This window comes from Harpia harpyja, chromosome 25, assembly GCF_026419915.1.
Source record: "Harpia harpyja isolate bHarHar1 chromosome 25, bHarHar1 primary haplotype, whole genome shotgun sequence".
NCBI classification, from domain to species: Eukaryota; Metazoa; Chordata; class Aves; order Accipitriformes; family Accipitridae; genus Harpia; species Harpia harpyja.
Window position 1 is genome coordinate 514,897 of NC_068964.1, and position 18,723 is coordinate 533,619.

Sequence of the window (18,723 nt, forward strand, 5' to 3'; positions counted from 1 at the left end):
TTCTGAGCAGACTGAGTGAGGGGTATGGCTGGTCATGAAGTTATTTCACTTACAGGGTGGAAGAAAATCCCCTCCTTTCCTTAACTGCAGGCAAGCTGGGAAGAAAAGGAAAATTAAAGATAAGAGGGTGCGTAGTAATCAGCTACTGCTTGACTCCAGGCTCAGCCCTGAACCATGAAAGAAATGGCACCCTGTTTAAAAGGAGAATTGAAAGCAACAGTAGAAGTATTTGTAGCTGCACATACACACACAGAAATGAGGGCGCTGGCAGGACAGCAGTGAAGCCAGCAGTTAGGTATGCTAAATAATAAAGAGCCAAAATGAGCAGCGATGGATGTGTCTTGGTGTTTTAACTTGAAGAACAGAGACTTATTCGCGGCAGAGGGCTTGCTTAAACTCTATTCCCATGGCTGTGCCCTTCCATAAATAAATTAAAAGTGCATTTATTAATGCAATGAAACCAGGCTGGTTTCTGGGTGCTGGACCCCACGGGGAGGCTTGTGACAGGGGCTACCTCTCAATTTGCCTGGGTATTTTGGGGAGGGGGGGGGCGGAGGGTGATACAGAAGCTGCAGGTGGATCTCTAACAAGCCAGAAAATTATGAAGGATGTTTATTTCCCATTTAATCTCTTTTCAACCCACCGGGGTCCCTGGGGAAAGGGCGATTCTCCCTTCGCCTCTGCAGCTGCTCAGCGCAGCATTTTGCTCGGCAGCGGTCGCAACCTGGAGAAAAACCTGGTGCATCTCAGCAGCGAAACTCCTCTGCCGCTCACTTTCACCTCCCTCGGGGCCCGAGACACCTGCAGGAAGGGGAGCAGCCAACGGGCAAGACCAGCCGGAGCGGAAAACGAAAGCTGCCCCATCATCCTCGCTGCCAAGACCATGGCTGCAGACAGCCCTGCTGAAAGTTTCCGCGACGAAGCCTCCTGCTCCATCTGCCTGGGCTTCTTCCAAGACCCCGTCTCCATCCATTGCGGGCACAACTTCTGCCGGGCGTGCATCACCCGTTGCTGGGAGGAAGCCGAGGAGAATTTCGCCTGCCCTCAGTGCAAAGAGACAGCCCCGCAGAGAAACCTGAGACCCAACCGGGAGCTGGCAAAAATAATCGAGATAGCCAAGCGGCTGAGCTTGCAGGCAGCCAAAGGAGGGGCAGGGGGGGAGAGGCTGTGCGAGAAGCACCGGGAAGCTCTGAAACTCTTCTGCGAGGAGGATCAGACCCCCATCTGCCTAGTTTGCAGAGAGTCCCAGGCTCACCGGGTCCACGCTGTGGTGCCCATCGAGGAGGCTGCGGAGGAGCACAAGGTGGGGAGATCTCCGTGCCTGGTGTGGGGATGAGGGAGGAGGAGGGGACCGGCTCAGGGAGCTGCCCTGTGGGTTGCTCTGCTTGCAGACGCCTGGACTTCTACCCCTTTCAATCTGCTTTCCGCATCTTGGCATGAGCATTAGATTACAGCCACCCCCACCCTGCCTGCTCTCTGCTTCCCCTTGCTTATATTGCTGGTCACCCCGACTGTCTTGAGGCTGTCGCTTCCATATCATTGTGGTGTCTTCACACAAATCATGCTGGAAAGGAGCCCAGGAGATCATCTAACCCAACCTCCTGCTCAAAGCAGGGTCAGCTATGTCGTCTCGTCTTGGACGTTTACAGGACAGAATCTGGTCTCACGGCACTGGTCTGCAAGGCAGGGTTGGGTTTTCCAGCACGTCAATGGTCTGGGCTCCAGTTTCACTGCAGGCTTGGGCTGGTTGTTGTGAAAACTGATTTGGCTGAAGGTGGGAAGGAAAAATTTGCTCTCACCGCAGATGTGTGATGTAGCCCCGGTCTCACCGCACAAGGGTGATGGAGGGTACGGTCTCCCTGCCATCAGCTGGCTTGAATGTCCGATCCAGGCTTTGAGGTTGGTGACCCAAAGCACATTCCTTGGCAGATGAACTGAGGAAACAGCCCACGCTTGTAAGTTCTGGGTCAGCACTGAGCACAGGCTGAACCTGAACAGATGACAGCAGGGTCTCCCCAGTCATTTAAAGCTCCTTTTCTGCCAATTTGGTCCTTTGCCTGAGTCTTTTCCAATCTATGCGATGAATTTCTCCCTGGTTGTTTGAAAAAGGAACCTGCTCTGGCTGCCCTGCTCTCCCAGAAATCAGGGTTTGTGAATTCCCAGAGCCATTTATTAAACAGGGAAGAATCTGAGTTTGTAGGAGATAAACCTGGATAGGTGGGATGAGGGTAGAGGGATGGACCAGCTAGAGGAAGAAAAAGCACCAACAAAGTGTTTCTTCTCCACACAGGAGAAATTCCAGGCTCACGTGCAGATCCTGAAGGACAAGAGAGAAAAGCTGCTGGGGTTGAAAATGGCCGAGGAAGGGAAAAGCCTGCACTTCCTCGTAAGTGTCTATCCCTGGGTGGCGATGGCTTTCTCCCTTTCCTTTTGGTTGTCCCTCTGGCCGTGGTGATGGATGTGGAGACACGAGATGTGCCATGGCAAAAGATCACATCTCCATGGTCCCTTGCACGTGCATGGGAATGTCCTCTCCATTGGGGTAAGGTCTGAGCAGCGGTGACAGCCTGTCCCCAGGGTAGATTAAAAAACACTCAAATTTTCCCCATGTTTCCTGCTCCTTGTATGTCTTAGCATGCTGGGAATGTGTGTTGGATTTTGCCAGGTTATTGCTGATATTTTGGTTCCTCGGTTTGCTCACAAGTGGGGCACATTCCCAGATTCCCCCTATTAATACATACAGAAAATAGGAATCACCTGATTTCTTCTTTCTTGCCTTGTTTTCCGTTTCGCTTACCTCTTTCACTGACTAATCTGTTTGTGGTTTTATTTTGTGTCTTCCCTTGCTGTTCAAAGGTCTGGAGCATTTCAAGTACAAACATTACAGTCCATGGGAGATGTCCTTTGCCAGCAACTTCAGCCTAGAAATGGCAAAAAAAAATTGTCTTAATTATTCCTCTGCTCTGCAATGGGCACTGGAATTTATGGCTGTGTTATAAGTCATCACATTAAATCTGCTCCTTTGCGATTTTTCTCAACCATTTCTGTCCCCAGCCCTGCCTCTCCCTTGTGTGCGTCGGTTCTCGTTGCAGGAACAAGTGGAAACGGAGAGGCAGAAGGTTGTGTCTGAAGTCAAGGAGCTGCACCAGTTTGTGGAGGGACAGGAACGTCTCCTCTTGGACCGGCTGGCAAAGCTGGACCAGGAGATCATGAGGAGACAGGAGGAGAACATCAACAGGCTCTTGGAAGAGATCTCCTCCATTGGCGAGCAGATCCGTGAACTGGAGGAGAAGTGTCAGCAGCCAGCGTGTGAATTCCTTCAGGTGAGACTTCAGGCCCCTCTGAAGACCATTGGCCTTTACCACCACTGGTGTCACCTGTCCAGGAGTCAAATTAATTCTAAATACTCCTTTTAAAATGTATCTTTCAAAGCTTTTTTTTTTTTTTTTTAATTATTTTCTTCAGTGATCACAAGCACGGTCCAACTGTCCACTTGAATACCTTAAATCAACCACAGTCTGTTTAAATCACTGTCTATTTACATGAGTATGGGATTCATCCATCTGGCTGTACACGTCTACATCCAAAACAATTGTCCAAGTTCCTTTGTACACAGTGGAGGAACAACAGACACTCATCTCGTCTTTAGGTAGTCATCCAAATCCATCACTTGAGCCCATCTCCAGGCTCTGGTTAACTCCTGATTTAAAATGTTCAAATACGCTGAAGCAGTGGTGTGCATTAGCAGTAATAACGGCCATACTGCAAGAGTACGGACATGAAAGGTGGTGGGTGATGGCAGGTAGCTACAATGAGCGGCTCATCAAGTGATGTTGCCATGACTTCACCTAACTTCCCAGCAGATCTGCAAACACCGTGCAGGCAGATCGGTATTAAGGGACTCATTTTAGACCCATAATTTAGACAGAGCAGTGCCTTGAGTTGCCCCAGGTCACCCCACAGCCCTGCGCTACCTGCTTGTTGTTTGCTATCAGGCTGACTTTGCTCTGACCTAATGCTTCTTCTCTCACCTTTCCCTTGTAGGACAGCAGAAACATCTTGAGCAGGTTTGCAGCTCCCTTCATGTGTTCTCGCGATGTTAATGTTGTTTATCTCTACGGTGGTGACACTGATGGACTCCGAAACCCCAGCCACTTATGATCCCCGTATGCTAGGGACTGTACAGACATATAGGAGACAACTAGGACACCCCAAAAGGTCCAAGTAAGATGCTGAAGACCAGGGAAAGGTATCGGATGGGATGATGGTACCTCCAGCTCTGCTGCAGCTTCTTCTCTATAGCCCATCCAAACCTACTGATTACTGGAGGGCTGAGCTTTCACTCCCTGCCCTTGTGAAGCCATCAAAAATAGCAAGCCAGCAGCTAAAAATATGCAGATATTTAAACACTAAGGAGCGCATCCAGGTGGAAGGGAATCCAGTATGAACTTCCACCCCATAACAGATCTCTTTATGTCCTCTTTGGACATGGATAGAGAAGGTGGGTTATCGGAAAGACAAAAGTGGGCAAAGAAAGGCATTTTTTGTTGCCTGCATTTCCCTTGATGTAGAGCGCTACTGGTCATGACAGAAAGCCTTTACCATCCCAGGACTCTTCACTGGTGTTTGGGGACAAAATAGACATGTACTGGGTCAGCAAACCCTTCTTTAGGAGCTTATTAATGAGTGCCCTAGGACCAAGCCTTTGCTCTAGTCCTACTATTATTTATTTCTTTATAAGAAATCCCAGTTGAAAATCGGTCAGTGCATAATGACAATTATGAGTGAAGGAAGTATTACTAGAAAGGTTTTCCTTCTTTCCAGGCTTGAGATGAATGGTGCCCAGAAGCCAGCAGAGACATCACCTGAGCTGGGAGAGAAACCCACCGGTCTTCCTCAGAAAAATGCTGCCCTCAAAGAGATGCTGATGAAATTTCAAGGTACAGAGAAATTGGGGAGGAGAGGGTTTGAGGTTGTGCTGGGTCGGTCTGCAGCAAATCTAAGGAAGGAGATCTCAGCTAGGTAGGAGAAGTCCTGGTGAAATGCCATGGAGAGATATTTCCAACATACCCTGCAGAGCTGCAGCCATATTAGCATAGCAAGAAGTAATTGCCTTGGTTGATTACGTGAGAGAGGGTGAGTTTGCCTCCCAGCAGAGCTCGGGGAGCATGGTAAGTGTTGGGGTGCTGTGGGACCTCACGTAGGGTCAGTGTCACCTTTGGAAATCACCTCACTGAATGAGACCAAAGGTGAAAATTGCAAACATTTCCACATGGGAGCTTAGAAAAGGAAAGTCATGGGACACCTGAGGATTTCTTTCCTCTTTTCAATGGCCTGGAGACTCCCAGCAAAAATAACCACACTTCAAAGCCTTACTTTTACTCCAAATCAAGTTCCCTTCATGCAGCTGGCTGTCTTTTCTACTCTTCCAATCTTGCTTGGGGGCATAAAACCGTTCCTGCTCTGCTCCAGCAAACAGGGACTGGGAGCTGGAACATCCCAAGGGGAAGATGGGGAAAACATGACCCTAACACCCTTGAGGAGCGAGCTGTACCTGTGACGCTCATCTTCTCTTTGTCCCCAGTAAGTTTGACGCTGGATCCAGAGACAGCACATCCCCGGCTCGTCCTGTCCGAGGATCGCAAGCGGGTGAGATGGGAAGACACCCGCCAACCTGTCCCCGACAACCCCAAGCGCTTCGACTCGTCTCGCTGTGTCTTGGGCTGCCAGGGTTTCAGCGCGGGACGGCATTACTGGGAGGTGGAGGTGGGTGATGGGGAAGCCTGGGCTGTTGGAGTGGCCAAGGAGTCGGTGAGGAGGAAGGGACGGATCAGCGTCAACCCCAAGGTGGGCATCTGGGCGGTGGGGCAGTGTGGGAGCCAGTACCAGGCTCTCACCTCTCCTACCATCCCCATCTCCCTGCTTGCTGCCCCCAAGGTGATTGGGATTTACCTGGACTATGAGGCAGGGCGAGTGGCATTTTTTGACTCCAATAACGAGGCACCGATCTTCACCTACCCCCCAACATCCTTTGCAGGGGAGCAAATCCTCCCCCTGCTCTGCCTGGGGAGGGGGTGCCAGTTCACACTCTCTCCCTGACCCCCCATGGGACAGCATCCCCTTGAGTCCTGCTGGGGGCTCGTCACCCCAGAGATGGCTTTTGGGAGCGTGAAGAATGCATTACCTGGGACGGAAAATTCTCCTTTCTCCATCATTTATGTTAACAAGAAGCATTGGTTGGTTCAGAGCTTGTACCGGAGAGGGGCTGCTCTGCTCCCCCCCAAAAACCTGCCTTGCTCTATCATCAGGTGGCTCTGCCGGCAATGCTGCCCTGGCGCATCCATGCCCATAAACCCTTTCCAAAAACCTCTCTGTCGGAGGACAGGGATAGAGCTGAGCTGAACATATGCTGAGCTGGCTCCCAGTTTCTCTCCCTCCACCATCTCCAACTGATCACACTTCCCTGCTGTTTGCTGGACCCTTTTTTTAGTGCACTGAACTTTCAGCTGCGCGACTGAGCGTAGATGCTGTGGACAGTGATGCAAAAGCCTGGAGGACTTCATGATGGCTTCAAGTTTTATGTGGCTTCTGACAATGTGGTAATAATCTAATCCAAGGGTGAGATAGGCAAGGCCTGATCTGGTGGAAGGGTACTTTAAATCATCAAAAGCACCGGCATCCCTGGTGTGAGTTTGTGTTGGATCAGTGCTTAGTGCTGTGTGACGTCCACACCTTTGGACTTTGTAAGGACTCACCTCTCCATATGCAGCCATCCCGGCTACGGTCCCTCCAGGGTCAGCAGAGAACGGTGGCAAATCATAATTTATCTCATCTAGAAATGGCTCGACAAGTGCGCGTAGGAGTATTTACTTCTCTCCTCTGATTACAGAGGGAGCCCAGATTAACTAGATGGCATGGACACGTCTCCTGCAGATGCCCAAAACCAAGAGAAATAAATCCTTCCCAAGGCAGAGTTGGCTTTAACCTCTTTTTGAGCAACAGCCTGAGGCTGAGCTGTTGGCTAATGAATATTTGGGGGCATAAGGAGGAACCCAGGAGGGATGGAGGGTGTTCACGGGAGCATTTCCCAATGGATGGACTCAAGTGTTTTCAGCTATCCAAACTGATTGTACGGATGTGCCTTTGATCGCTTGAAAAGCTTTGTTTGCCTCAGCTGCCAAATGCAAACTATGGAAATGAGAATAAGAAATTGCCTCCTGTGCAGCCTGGTGGTGTGTTTATTTTGTCCTGGCACTTCAAGGGCAGCGAATGCGAACCTCTGCAAAATCCCCAGGTGGGCAGAGCAAGGTCTTCTGTTAGTGATAACCATTCCTGCATCACACAATAGTGCTTCTGCTTAAACTCCCCAGAATTTCAGTCTTCAAGTCATAGTTAGGAGCCAAAATACATTTCATGGGCTTGGCCCTAAGTAGCAGCAGATGATCGAAGATGTTCTCGTAGGCCTCCACACACCCAGGTATATGCAAAACCCTTCTGGAAGCTGCTGCAAACCCCACAATTAATTTTTTTTTGCATGCAGAGAACAGCCCTGCTTGTTTCCTTTGCACATGCAGGAGAATTCACAGTATGAGCAGCACAGCCAGAGCTTCTTGTCATGCAACAGCGAGGCAGTGCGCCCCAGGGAGAGCACATCCAGGATGAGCAACTCCAAACTGGTTCCCAGTAACTAAGTGCATGCAAGGGGAGCAAGGGGTGGCCCTTGCTTCCTTGTCCTCCAAGAAATACCTGGATGTGGGTAAATCTGATCATCGGGTGGTGGGGAAATGCTGCCATTCCCTGAAGGAAAGCCATAGGCTGGCTGCTGGCACAACCTTTCTGCTTGAGCTGCAGCGATGAGGGGATGAGGTGGAAGGTGGGGTGAGGACAGGGGAAAAGGACCAAAAATAAACGGGAAACAGGCCAAAGAAATGCAATAATTGGTGCTGCCTGTGATCCAGCTGCGTTCGAGAGCCTGTGTACGGCCTCCCTGGTGGTCTAGTGGTTAGGATTCGGCGCTCTCACCGCCGCGGCCCGGGTTCGATTCCCGGTCAGGGAAGATGTTTTGTCCCTCCACCCAGATCACTTTTTTGGGGGAAAAAAGCCTTCCATATTATAACAAGACGCCCCCCTAGAAACATTCATTACCTCCTCTTTTTGTTCCTATATCTTCCCACGCGTGTACACCTGCCTCAGCAGGATGTCCCCTCCAACCTGATGCAGCAGCCAGGCACCCCCAAAGCCATTTGGCAGTTTGATGCAGCCCAGCTGCACCTCTTTTATTTAGCAATGGGTATTCTTTAGTTTTTTACGGGTGTTATTTACTGTTTAGAAATTTTATATAATATGGGTAGCAGCGAGAAATATTTATCCAAACCGTGCAAAAACCTGGGAGAAATTGGAAAGGCAGGATTTTCGGGGGTGGGTGGGAATTAACACCCCCCCCAACCCAAAACCAGGGAAAATTAAGTGTTTCTGCCCGGTTTCGAACCGGGGACCTTTCGCGTGTGAGGCGAACGTGATAACCACTACACTACAGAAACGCTCTTGCCACTGTTCTGCGCCTGCCCGCATCTGCCTGCACCCTGCCTGCACGTTCAGCCCTGCCCAAATCGGGCTCCGAGACCCTCTAAACCCGCCTCTTTCAAGGGCTGCTCCAAACCTTACCTTATTTTTTGGGACCATTCGGCTGATTTCAAGAAAAGAAGCCGGTTTCACCATCGGGGAGTGCAGAAAAAAAGACCTGAATTCGATAAAAAAAGGGGAGACGAGCCCTTCTGCGCCTTTCCCACGCCATGGTGGGACCCATGGCTGGGAGAAAACACCAATTTAATCCATTTTTGTGATACAGTCACACAGAGCTGGGGTGGCTTCGGCCGGAGGGAGGGGCAAAAAGGGGAAAATGAGCTTTTTTGTAAGTATGAGCCCCCCCCAAAAAAGCACCTGTCAGGAGTGGGATTTGAACCCACGCCTCCACACGGAGACCAGAATACCCAACCGCGGTAAGGCAAAGCCTTGAGTCTGGCGCCTTAGACCACTCGGCCATCCTGACGGTGACAGATTTTGACCAGAAAAGGGAATATAGCGATGCTAAAAATTATGGGGTTTGTGTTTTGTTTTGGTTTTTTTTCTTTTATGATGATGATCAGCAGGTGGGGTGTCACTGAAAGTTCGGGAATTATTTTCAGCTGAGTGGTGGTAGGATGGGGGAAAAAATTGAGCGCCCAACGTGGGGCTCGAACCCACGACCCTGAGATTAAGAGTCTCATGCTCTACCGACTGAGCTAGCCGGGCTCTCAAAAAGCCCTTTTCTGTCCTCATTTTGGTGCGGGATTCTGGTGGTTTCAGCCCCTTTCCTACCCGTGCTCGGGCCAGGAGTGAGGCGAAACACCGCAGCACACAGATTTGGTTTTTTTTTGAAAGGCTGAAAAATCTTCCTACCCGGGTCCTGCGATGCCATTTTGGCATTTATGCAAATTTATGCGATTTTTGGTCCTACAATTAAAAGCGCTATGAAACGCTTCCCGCTTGGATAAATAATGGTGACAGCAGCAGGAAGAGGGAATTCCGTGTGAATTCCGTGGAAAGGCTTTATTTTTTTCCACGAGAGCTTTGGTACCAAAGTGGGGTTAAGGATGGGGATACAGGTGAGGGCAGGGGGAGCCTTTAATGGGACCGTGGTGGGTTTCTGTAGTGTAGTGGTTATCACGTTCGCCTCACACGCGAAAGGTCCCCGGTTCGAAACCGGGCAGAAACACATCCCTTTTTCCTCTTTATCATGAATGTTGTGGATCAATATTCCTCCAAACCCTGGAATGTCAGCGCTTGCAAAAATCTGCACTGATGGCACAAGTTGCAGAAGGGGATTTATTTTAGTCTATACATTAATATTTTCCTTTGGGACACGGTGACAACTGGGGCGGTGGGTTCAGCACAGCCTGGAGCCTCATCCCGTCGTGGAGGTATCGCTGCTCCTGTCCCCCACGCTGGGGACAAATGTCCTTTTTGGGTAGGAATGTGCAGGAATCCGTTAAAGCGTCTGTGTTCCCCAACAGTCCCCCGACAGGGGGAAGGGGAGCAGAGTAAACACTCTCATAAATTCAGTCCCACCACACCATACGAATATTATTCTTATAGAAACAGCTCGGGTGCTTTAATCTTCTATGAATTTGGTATTACGTGTTGTTTTCTACAGAAAGGCTGAAATCCAGCAGAGATGGGAGGGAATTTATAAATTCAGCTTAAATTTAGAAAAGATTAAATCTCTTTTCCCTGACCGGGAATCGAACCCGGGCCGCGGCGGTGAAAGCGCCGAATCCTAGCCACTAGACCACCAGGGAGCTGATAGATACCTAAATTTTACCGATCTCATCGTTTATATCTGAACATTTAGCCGCCCGAAGTTGCCGCCTCCCATCAGCCCTACAGAAGCGGCATTGCTCTGCCCACAGAATTAATCAAAAATAGCAAAATTAATTAAAAATAACAAAATTTATTTTAAAAAATAAATAAATTAATGAAAAACATTTGTTTGCCCTTAAAGCAGCTCTCCCTGGTGGTCTAGTGGCTAGGATCCGGCGCTTTCACCGCCGTGGCCCGGGTTCGATTCCCGGTCAGGGAAAGTTATTGGGTAGAAAAAAGCAAATTCTTTCAAAACCATTATTTTTCGTCCTCAGGGATCCCACAGAACTGCTCTCCAAGCCGGTGTTGAGCCATATGCAAATAAAACCTCTTCTTCCTCATACTCCCAAATGTAGATAGCTAAAAAAATGGCCATTTTCTAATGCTAACAGCAAATTTCAGGGAATTTCAGTAGAAAAGGAGCTGAGAAAAGGTGGAGGAGGAGACCTAGGTCACTCCTGTCACGAGTGGGTCACCCACCCAGTATTAGACATCGTGTTTCTGTAGTGTAGTGGTTATCACGTTCGCCTAACACGCGAAAGGTCCCTGGTTCGAAACCAGGCAGAAACACAGGTTTTGGGGGCTTTTTGGGCTGCTTTCAAAGCATCTCCTTCGTTTTTCTCTCCTTCACACCCTTCAGCAACACACCGCTTCCAAAGCCAGAGCAGCACGCCTGGAAAACTAAAGGCGACGAGGGACGTCCCCGCTCTCAAAACCCAAATTTTCTATATCACGATGCACACCTGTGGGAGATTTCATGGAAAATGGGGGACATTTCTTTGAGCCTCCTTATTTAGAGTTAGCATAAGTAGGCCGCAGTTAGCATGAGTGGGCCGGAGTACGTGACAGCTGCAGTATGAACGGACTTTGAACCACCAGAAAAACAACGGACGTGAGGAACTTGGACAGTGGAGCAATTAATAAACAAGGTAACGGACCTGCAGAGGCAAGAAGGAGCTGCAAGAGCTTTAACGCAATTAAGAAAGCTGTCATTTCGGCTTAGAGCATTTAGCTGCGGGATGGGGACTTAGGAGTTGGTTTGTATTTTTGTTAAAAATCGGGGGGGGCGTTTATTCTTATGTATTTTATTAGGCATAATGTTGCTTTTACCGTGTTTAATTAATTGCGTTCATAGATCTTTGCAAAGGGCAATACAGCAGGTGTTAATTGACGAAAAGCAAAAAAGGGGGAATTGTGGACACGTATTTAGCTAGCGGTCGCAAGAGCATTCCGGACGCCTTTAGAAGACCTTGAAGAGAATAAACAAGAAGACAAAAACAGAAAGATGCCAATTAGAAGAACACAGGTGCGCATTCCACGATAAAGGGAGCTTGGCACAAAGAACCTCAATTCGGCCGTTTATCTTGACCAATTAGACTGAGACAAGTTTCGCATGTTTTAGTTGGTATAACCAATTATGTCTCATGTTTATGCGTGTGTACAGAGTTGATATAACCAATCGTAGTTTATGCTTGTGTGCGTGTACAGTGACTATGCAGAATATGTGATTATAAATATGTGTGTGTTTTAGCAATAAACGTCGTCTGCTTTCAACTTTACAGGCGTCCGTTTATTTCTACCTCCTGCACACACCTATACGCACAACTTTAAATATATCTATGTGTATCATATGCGTATAAATGCGTTGGTTCTTGCAAAAAAAGGCAGTAATACTCAGCAACAGAACCGACCCCTTGTCTTTCTCTCGGGCTTTCTCGTGGAGGAACCCAGCCCAAGACCAAATCAGGTGAAACGCCTGATCAAGGCACCAACGTGTTGTCTCTGGACGGGGCAGCAGAAGCAAGGGGCTCGGGGTTTTTGTGTGTTTTCCAGGGAAAAGATGAGGCTGTTTCTGCCCGGTTTGGAGCCAAGGACCTTTTGCGTGTGAGGCAAACGTGGGACCGGGCGTGCGACACCCTTGCAGGCAGCGGGGCAGCTCCGTGCTTTGGGGTGATGCTCCACAAAGTGGAGAGCAACAGGCAGAGCAAACGGTCTAAACGGAAGCGGTTTTGGGGTCTGGGCGGAGGGGAGCAACGTGGGAGAGGAGTGCATTTCCTAGAGGGGCTTGGGGTGCTTGGGAGCAGCCAGCGAGGGAAAGGGGGTCCACCCCATTCCAGATAGGGTGCAAAACCCCCAGTTCACCCCGTTTCTGTAGTGTAGTGGTTATCACGTTCGCCTCACACGCGAAAGGTCCCTGGTTCGAAACCAGGCAGAAACAGCACTTTTTATGGTTTTTCCCTCCCTGTCTTGCAACTATTAAGGGAGTTGGGCCGTTGTGTGCGAGGACGATGACACCCGCGTGTCATTTAGCTCTGGTTTGGCCAACTGGAGAAGGCACCTTGGCCCTGCCCCTTGCAAAGCGATGTCTGGAGACTCCTAGTCCTTTCTGGAGTATCCCTGGGGAAGGCGTCTTCATGGTGCGTTTCGTCCCTTCGAAATGATCTCGAAGTGGGGCATTCCCTCTGTCTGTCAGAAGCAGCAGGTGTTGGTTTTCCCTTGGTTGTGTGCATTGCTTTGAGCACCCTCAAGAGCTCATGAAGAAGGGTGGCCCGTATGGGTGTTGGCCAAGGGGGAAGGGAGAAGTTTTTGTGTTTGTTGTTCCCGGAAGATGAGGGGAAAAAAGGAAGAGTGAGAAGGAGGAAAAAAAGGGCAAACGGATGTGTGGAGCATCCCTGGGAACGGGGAGAACTCAGCGAAACCACCTTTTTGTTCTGCATTTCCAGAAATAGGACCCCCAGGAAGACCTTTTCCAGGTTTCTGTAGTGTAGTGGTTATCACGTTCGCCTAACACGCGAAAGGTCCCTGGTTCGAAACCAGGCAGAAACACAGGTTTTGGGGGCCTTTTGGGCTGCTTTCAAAGCATCTCCTTCGTTTTTCTCTCCTTCACACCCTTCAGCAACACACCGCTTCCAAAGCCAGAGCAGCACGCCTGGAAAACTAAAGGCGACGAGGGACGTCCCCGCTCTCAAAACCCAAATTTTCTATATCACGATGCACACCTGTGGGAGATTTCATGGAAAATGGGGGACATTTCTTTGAGCCTCCTTATTTAGAGTTAGCATAAGTAGGCCGCAGTTAGCATGAGTGGGCCGGAGTACGTGACAGCTGCAGTATGAACGGACTTTGAACCACCAGAAAAACAACGGACGTGAGGAACTTGGACAGTGGAGCAATTAATAAACAAGGTAACGGACCTGCAGAGGCAAGAAGGAGCTGCAAGAGCTTTAACGCAATTAAGAAAGCTGTCATTTCGGCTTAGAGCATTTAGCTGCGGGATGGGGACTTAGGAGTTGGTTTGTATTTTTGTTAAAAATCGGGGGGGGCGTTTATTCTTATGTATTTTATTAGGCATAATGTTGCTTTTACCGTGTTTAATTAATTGCGTTCATAGATCTTTGCAAAGGGCAATACAGCAGGTGTTAATTGACGAAAAGCAAAAAAGGGGGAATTGTGGACACGTATTTAGCTAGCGGTCGCAAGAGCATTCCGGACGCCTTTAGAAGACCTTGAAGAGAATAAACAAGAAGACAAAAACAGAAAGATGCCAATTAGAAGAACACAGGTGCGCATTCCACGATAAAGGGAGCTTGGCACAAAGAACCTCAATTCGGCCGTTTATCTTGACCAATTAGACTGAGACAAGTTTCGCATGTTTTAGTTGGTATAACCAATTATGTCTCATGTTTATGCGTGTGTACAGAGTTGATATAACCAATCGTAGTTTATGCTTGTGTGCGTGTACAGTGACTATGCAGAATATGTGATTATAAATATGTGTGTGTTTTAGCAATAAACGTCGTCTGCTTTCAACTTTACAGGCGTCCGTTTATTTCTACCTCCTGCACACACCTATACGCACAACTTTAAATATATCTATGTGTATCATATGCGTATAAATGCGTTGGTTCTTGCAAAAAAAGGCAGTAATACTCAGCAACAGAACCGACCCCTTGTCTTTCTCTCGGGCTTTCTCGTGGAGGAACCCAGCCCAAGACCAAATCAGGTGAAACGCCTGATCAAGGCACCAACGTGTTGTCTCTGGACGGGGCAGCAGAAGCAAGGGGCTCGGGGTTTTTGTGTGTTTTCCAGGGAAAAGATGAGGCTGTTTCTGCCCGGTTTGGAGCCAAGGACCTTTTGCGTGTGAGGCAAACGTGGGACCGGGCGTGCGACACCCTTGCAGGCAGCGGGGCAGCTCCGTGCTTTGGGGTGATGCTCCACAAAGTGGAGAGCAACAGGCAGAGCAAACGGTCTAAACGGAAGCGGTTTTGGGGTCTGGGCGGAGGGGAGCAACGTGGGAGAGGAGTGCATTTCCTAGAGGGGCTTGGGGTGCTTGGGAGCAGCCAGCGAGGGAAAGGGGGTCCACCCCATTCCAGATAGGGTGCAAAACCCCCAGTTCACCCCGTTTCTGTAGTGTAGTGGTTATCACGTTCGCCTCACACGCGAAAGGTCCCTGGTTCGAAACCAGGCAGAAACAGCACTTTTTATGGTTTTTCCCTCCCTGTCTTGCAACTATTAAGGGAGTTGGGCCGTTGTGTGCGAGGACGATGACACCCGCGTGTCATTTAGCTCTGGTTTGGCCAACTGGAGAAGGCACCTTGGCCCTGCCCCTTGCAAAGCGATGTCTGGAGACTCCTAGTCCTTTCTGGAGTATCCCTGGGGAAGGCGTCTTCATGGTGCGTTTCGTCCCTTCGAAATGATCTCGAAGTGGGGCATTCCCTCTGTCTGTCAGAAGCAGCAGGTGTTGGTTTTCCCTTGGTTGTGTGCATTGCTTTGAGCACCCTCAAGAGCTCATGAAGAAGGGTGGCCCGTATGGGTGTTGGCCAAGGGGGAAGGGAGAAGTTTTTGTGTTTGTTGTTCCCGGAAGATGAGGGGAAAAAAGGAAGAGTGAGAAGGAGGAAAAAAAGGGCAAACGGATGTGTGGAGCATCCCTGGGAACGGGGAGAACTCAGCGAAACCACCTTTTTGTTCTGCATTTCCAGAAATAGGACCCCCAGGAAGACCTTTTCCAGGTTTCTGTAGTGTAGTGGTTATCACGTTCGCCTAACACGCGAAAGGTCCCTGGTTCGAAACCAGGCAGAAACACAGGTTTTGGGGGCCTTTTGGGCTGCTTTCAAAGCATCTCCTTCGTTTTTCTCTCCTTCACACCCTTCAGCAACACACCGCTTCCAAAGCCAGAGCAGCACGCCTGGAAAACTAAAGGCGACGAGGGACGTCCCCGCTCTCAAAACCCAAATTTTCTATATCACGATGCACACCTGTGGGAGATTTCATGGAAAATGGGGGACATTTCTTTGAGCCTCCTTATTTAGAGTTAGCATAAGTAGGCCGCAGTTAGCATGAGTGGGCCGGAGTACGTGACAGCTGCAGTATGAACGGACTTTGAACCACCAGAAAAACAACGGACGTGAGGAACTTGGACAGTGGAGCAATTAATAAACAAGGTAACGGACCTGCAGAGGCAAGAAGGAGCTGCAAGAGCTTTAACGCAATTAAGAAAGCTGTCATTTCGGCTTAGAGCATTTAGCTGCGGGATGGGGACTTAGGAGTTGGTTTGTATTTTTGTTAAAAATCGGGGGGGGCGTTTATTCTTATGTATTTTATTAGGCATAATGTTGCTTTTACCGTGTTTAATTAATTGCGTTCATAGATCTTTGCAAAGGGCAATACAGCAGGTGTTAATTGACGAAAAGCAAAAAAGGGGGAATTGTGGACACGTATTTAGCTAGCGGTCGCAAGAGCATTCCGGACGCCTTTAGAAGACCTTGAAGAGAATAAACAAGAAGACAAAAACAGAAAGATGCCAATTAGAAGAACACAGGTGCGCATTCCACGATAAAGGGAGCTTGGCACAAAGAACCTCAATTCGGCCGTTTATCTTGACCAATTAGACTGAGACAAGTTTCGCATGTTTTAGTTGGTATAACCAATTATGTCTCATGTTTATGCGTGTGTACAGAGTTGATATAACCAATCGTAGTTTATGCTTGTGTGCGTGTACAGTGACTATGCAGAATATGTGATTATAAATATGTGTGTGTTTTAGCAATAAACGTCGTCTGCTTTCAACTTTACAGGCGTCCGTTTATTTCTACCTCCTGCACACACCTATACGCACAACTTTAAATATATCTATGTGTATCATATGCGTATAAATGCGTTGGTTCTTGCAAAAAAAGGCAGTAATACTCAGCAACAGAACCGACCCCTTGTCTTTCTCTCGGGCTTTCTCGTGGAGGAACCCAGCCCAAGACCAAATCAGGTGAAACGCCTGATCAAGGCACCAACGTGTTGTCTCTGGACGGGGCAGCAGAAGCAAGGGGCTCGGGGTTTTTGTGTGTTTTCCAGGGAAAAGATGAGGCTGTTTCTGCCCGGTTTGGAGCCAAGGACCTTTTGCGTGTGAGGCAAACGTGGGACCGGGCGTGCGACACCCTTGCAGGCAGCGGGGCAGCTCCGTGCTTTGGGGTGATGCTCCACAAAGTGGAGAGCAACAGGCAGAGCAAACGGTCTAAACGGAAGCGGTTTTGGGGTCTGGGCGGAGGGGAGCAACGTGGGAGAGGAGTGCATTTCCTAGAGGGGCTTGGGGTGCTTGGGAGCAGCCAGCGAGGGAAAGGGGGTCCACCCCATTCCAGATAGGGTGCAAAACCCCCAGTTCACCCCGTTTCTGTAGTGTAGTGGTTATCACGTTCGCCTCACACGCGAAAGGTCCCTGGTTCGAAACCAGGCAGAAACAGCACTTTTTATGGTTTTTCCCTCCCTGTCTTGCAACTATTAAGGGAGTTGGGCCGTTGTGTGCGAGGACGATGACACCCGCGTGTCATTTAGCTCTGGTTTGGCCAACTGGAGAAGGCACCTTGGCCCTGCCCCTTGCAAAGCGATGTCTGGAGACTCCTAGTCCTTTCTGGAGTATCCCTGGGGAAGGCGTCTTCATGGTGCGTTTCGTCCCTTCGAAATGATCTCGAAGTGGGGCATTCCCTCTGTCTGTCAGAAGCAGCAGGTGTTGGTTTTCCCTTGGTTGTGTGCATTGCTTTGAGCACCCTCAAGAGCTCATGAAGAAGGGTGGCCCGTATGGGTGTTGGCCAAGGGGGAAGGGAGAAGTTTTTGTGTTTGTTGTTCCCGGAAGATGAGGGGAAAAAAGGAAGAGTGAGAAGGAGGAAAAAAAGGGCAAACGGATGTGTGGAGCATCCCTGGGAACGGGGAGAACTCAGCGAAACCACCTTTTTGTTCTGCATTTCCAGAAATAGGACCCCCAGGAAGACCTTTTCCAGGTTTCTGTAGTGTAGTGGTTATCACGTTCGCCTAACACGCGAAAGGTCCCTGGTTCGAAACCAGGCAGAAACACAGGTTTTGGGGGCCTTTTGGGCTGCTTTCAAAGCATCTCCTTCGTTTTTCTCTCCTTCACACCCTTCAGCAACACACCGCTTCCAAAGCCAGAGCAGCACGCCTGGAAAACTAAAGGCGACGAGGGACGTCCCCGCTCTCAAAACCCAAATTTTCTATATCACGATGCACACCTGTGGGAGATTTCATGGAAAATGGGGGACATTTCTTTGAGCCTCCTTATTTAGAGTTAGCATAAGTAGGCCGCAGTTAGCATGAGTGGGCCGGAGTACGTGACAGCTGCAGTATGAACGGACTTTGAACCACCAGAAAAACAACGGACGTGAGGAACTTGGACAGTGGAGCAATTAATAAACAAGGTAACGGACCTGCAGAGGCAAGAAGGAGCTGCAAGAGCTTTAACGCAATTAAGAAAGCTGTCATTTCGGCTTAGAGCATTTAGCTGCGGGATGGGGACTTAGGAGTTGGTTTGTATTTTTGTTAAAAATCGGGGGGGGCGTTTATTCTTATGTATTTTATTAGGCATAATGTTGCTTTTACCGTGTTTAATTAATTGCGTTCATAGATCTTTGCAAAGGGCAATACAGCAGGTGTTAATTGACGAAAAGCAAAAAAGGGGGAATTGTGGACACGTATTTAGCTAGCGGTCGCAAGAGCATTCCGGACGCCTTTAGAAGACCTTGAAGAGAATAAACAAGAAGACAAAAACAGAAAGATGCCAATTAGAAGAACACAGGTGCGCATTCCACGATAAAGGGAGCTTGGCACAAAGAACCTCAATTCGGCCGTTTATCTTGACCAATTAGACTGAGACAAGTTTCGCATGTTTTAGTTGGTATAACCAATTATGTCTCATGTTTATGCGTGTGTACAGAGTTGATATAACCAATCGTAGTTTATGCTTGTGTGCGTGTACAGTGACTATGCAGAATATGTGATTATAAATATGTGTGTGTTTTAGCAATAAACGTCGTCTGCTTTCAACTT

At 49.0% G+C, this 18,723-nt stretch overlaps 1 protein-coding gene and 14 non-coding genes across 15 annotated transcripts; 11 read left to right on the forward strand and 4 right to left on the reverse strand.

Moving 5' to 3' along the window:
• The first annotated feature begins 688 nt into the window (after nucleotides 1-688).
• On the forward strand, nucleotides 689-7,224 carry LOC128135877 (E3 ubiquitin-protein ligase TRIM39-like). Its single transcript, XM_052774980.1, has 6 exons — nucleotides 689-1,303; nucleotides 2,291-2,386; nucleotides 3,093-3,323; nucleotides 4,045-4,067; nucleotides 4,825-4,940; nucleotides 5,585-7,224. The coding sequence occupies exons 1-6, from the start codon at nucleotides 884-886 to the stop codon at nucleotides 6,097-6,099; spliced, it is 1,401 nt and encodes a 466-aa protein (XP_052630940.1). The 5' UTR covers nucleotides 689-883; the 3' UTR covers nucleotides 6,100-7,224.
• Nucleotides 7,225-7,984: 760 nt separating this feature from the next.
• On the forward strand, nucleotides 7,985-8,056 carry TRNAE-CUC (transfer RNA glutamic acid (anticodon CUC)). Its single transcript has one exon. It is a non-coding gene; the product is annotated as a tRNA-Glu (tRNA).
• Nucleotides 8,057-8,467: 411 nt separating this feature from the next.
• TRNAV-CAC (transfer RNA valine (anticodon CAC)) lies at nucleotides 8,468-8,540 on the reverse strand. The gene has a single exon. It is a non-coding gene; the product is annotated as a tRNA-Val (tRNA).
• Nucleotides 8,541-8,941: 401 nt separating this feature from the next.
• Nucleotides 8,942-9,049, reverse strand: TRNAL-CAA (transfer RNA leucine (anticodon CAA)). The gene is made up of 2 exons: nucleotides 9,012-9,049; nucleotides 8,942-8,987 (listed from the first exon to the last, which is right to left on the reverse strand). It is a non-coding gene; the product is annotated as a tRNA-Leu (tRNA).
• A 169-nt stretch (nucleotides 9,050-9,218) lies between these two features.
• TRNAK-CUU (transfer RNA lysine (anticodon CUU)) lies at nucleotides 9,219-9,291 on the reverse strand. The gene has a single exon. It is a non-coding gene; the product is annotated as a tRNA-Lys (tRNA).
• A 390-nt stretch (nucleotides 9,292-9,681) lies between these two features.
• TRNAV-CAC (transfer RNA valine (anticodon CAC)) lies at nucleotides 9,682-9,754 on the forward strand. Its single transcript has one exon. It is a non-coding gene; the product is annotated as a tRNA-Val (tRNA).
• A 511-nt stretch (nucleotides 9,755-10,265) lies between these two features.
• Nucleotides 10,266-10,337, reverse strand: TRNAE-UUC (transfer RNA glutamic acid (anticodon UUC)). Its single transcript has one exon. It is a non-coding gene; the product is annotated as a tRNA-Glu (tRNA).
• Nucleotides 10,338-10,546: 209 nt separating this feature from the next.
• TRNAE-UUC (transfer RNA glutamic acid (anticodon UUC)) lies at nucleotides 10,547-10,618 on the forward strand. Its single transcript has one exon. It is a non-coding gene; the product is annotated as a tRNA-Glu (tRNA).
• Nucleotides 10,619-10,895: 277 nt separating this feature from the next.
• TRNAV-AAC (transfer RNA valine (anticodon AAC)) lies at nucleotides 10,896-10,968 on the forward strand. Its single transcript has one exon. It is a non-coding gene; the product is annotated as a tRNA-Val (tRNA).
• A 1,575-nt stretch (nucleotides 10,969-12,543) lies between these two features.
• Nucleotides 12,544-12,616, forward strand: TRNAV-CAC (transfer RNA valine (anticodon CAC)). Its single transcript has one exon. It is a non-coding gene; the product is annotated as a tRNA-Val (tRNA).
• Nucleotides 12,617-13,151: 535 nt separating this feature from the next.
• Nucleotides 13,152-13,224, forward strand: TRNAV-AAC (transfer RNA valine (anticodon AAC)). Its single transcript has one exon. It is a non-coding gene; the product is annotated as a tRNA-Val (tRNA).
• A 1,575-nt stretch (nucleotides 13,225-14,799) lies between these two features.
• On the forward strand, nucleotides 14,800-14,872 carry TRNAV-CAC (transfer RNA valine (anticodon CAC)). The gene has a single exon. It is a non-coding gene; the product is annotated as a tRNA-Val (tRNA).
• A 535-nt stretch (nucleotides 14,873-15,407) lies between these two features.
• TRNAV-AAC (transfer RNA valine (anticodon AAC)) lies at nucleotides 15,408-15,480 on the forward strand. Its single transcript has one exon. It is a non-coding gene; the product is annotated as a tRNA-Val (tRNA).
• Nucleotides 15,481-17,055: 1,575 nt separating this feature from the next.
• On the forward strand, nucleotides 17,056-17,128 carry TRNAV-CAC (transfer RNA valine (anticodon CAC)). Its single transcript has one exon. It is a non-coding gene; the product is annotated as a tRNA-Val (tRNA).
• Nucleotides 17,129-17,663: 535 nt separating this feature from the next.
• Nucleotides 17,664-17,736, forward strand: TRNAV-AAC (transfer RNA valine (anticodon AAC)). The gene has a single exon. It is a non-coding gene; the product is annotated as a tRNA-Val (tRNA).
• The last annotated feature ends 987 nt before the right edge of the window (nucleotides 17,737-18,723 follow it).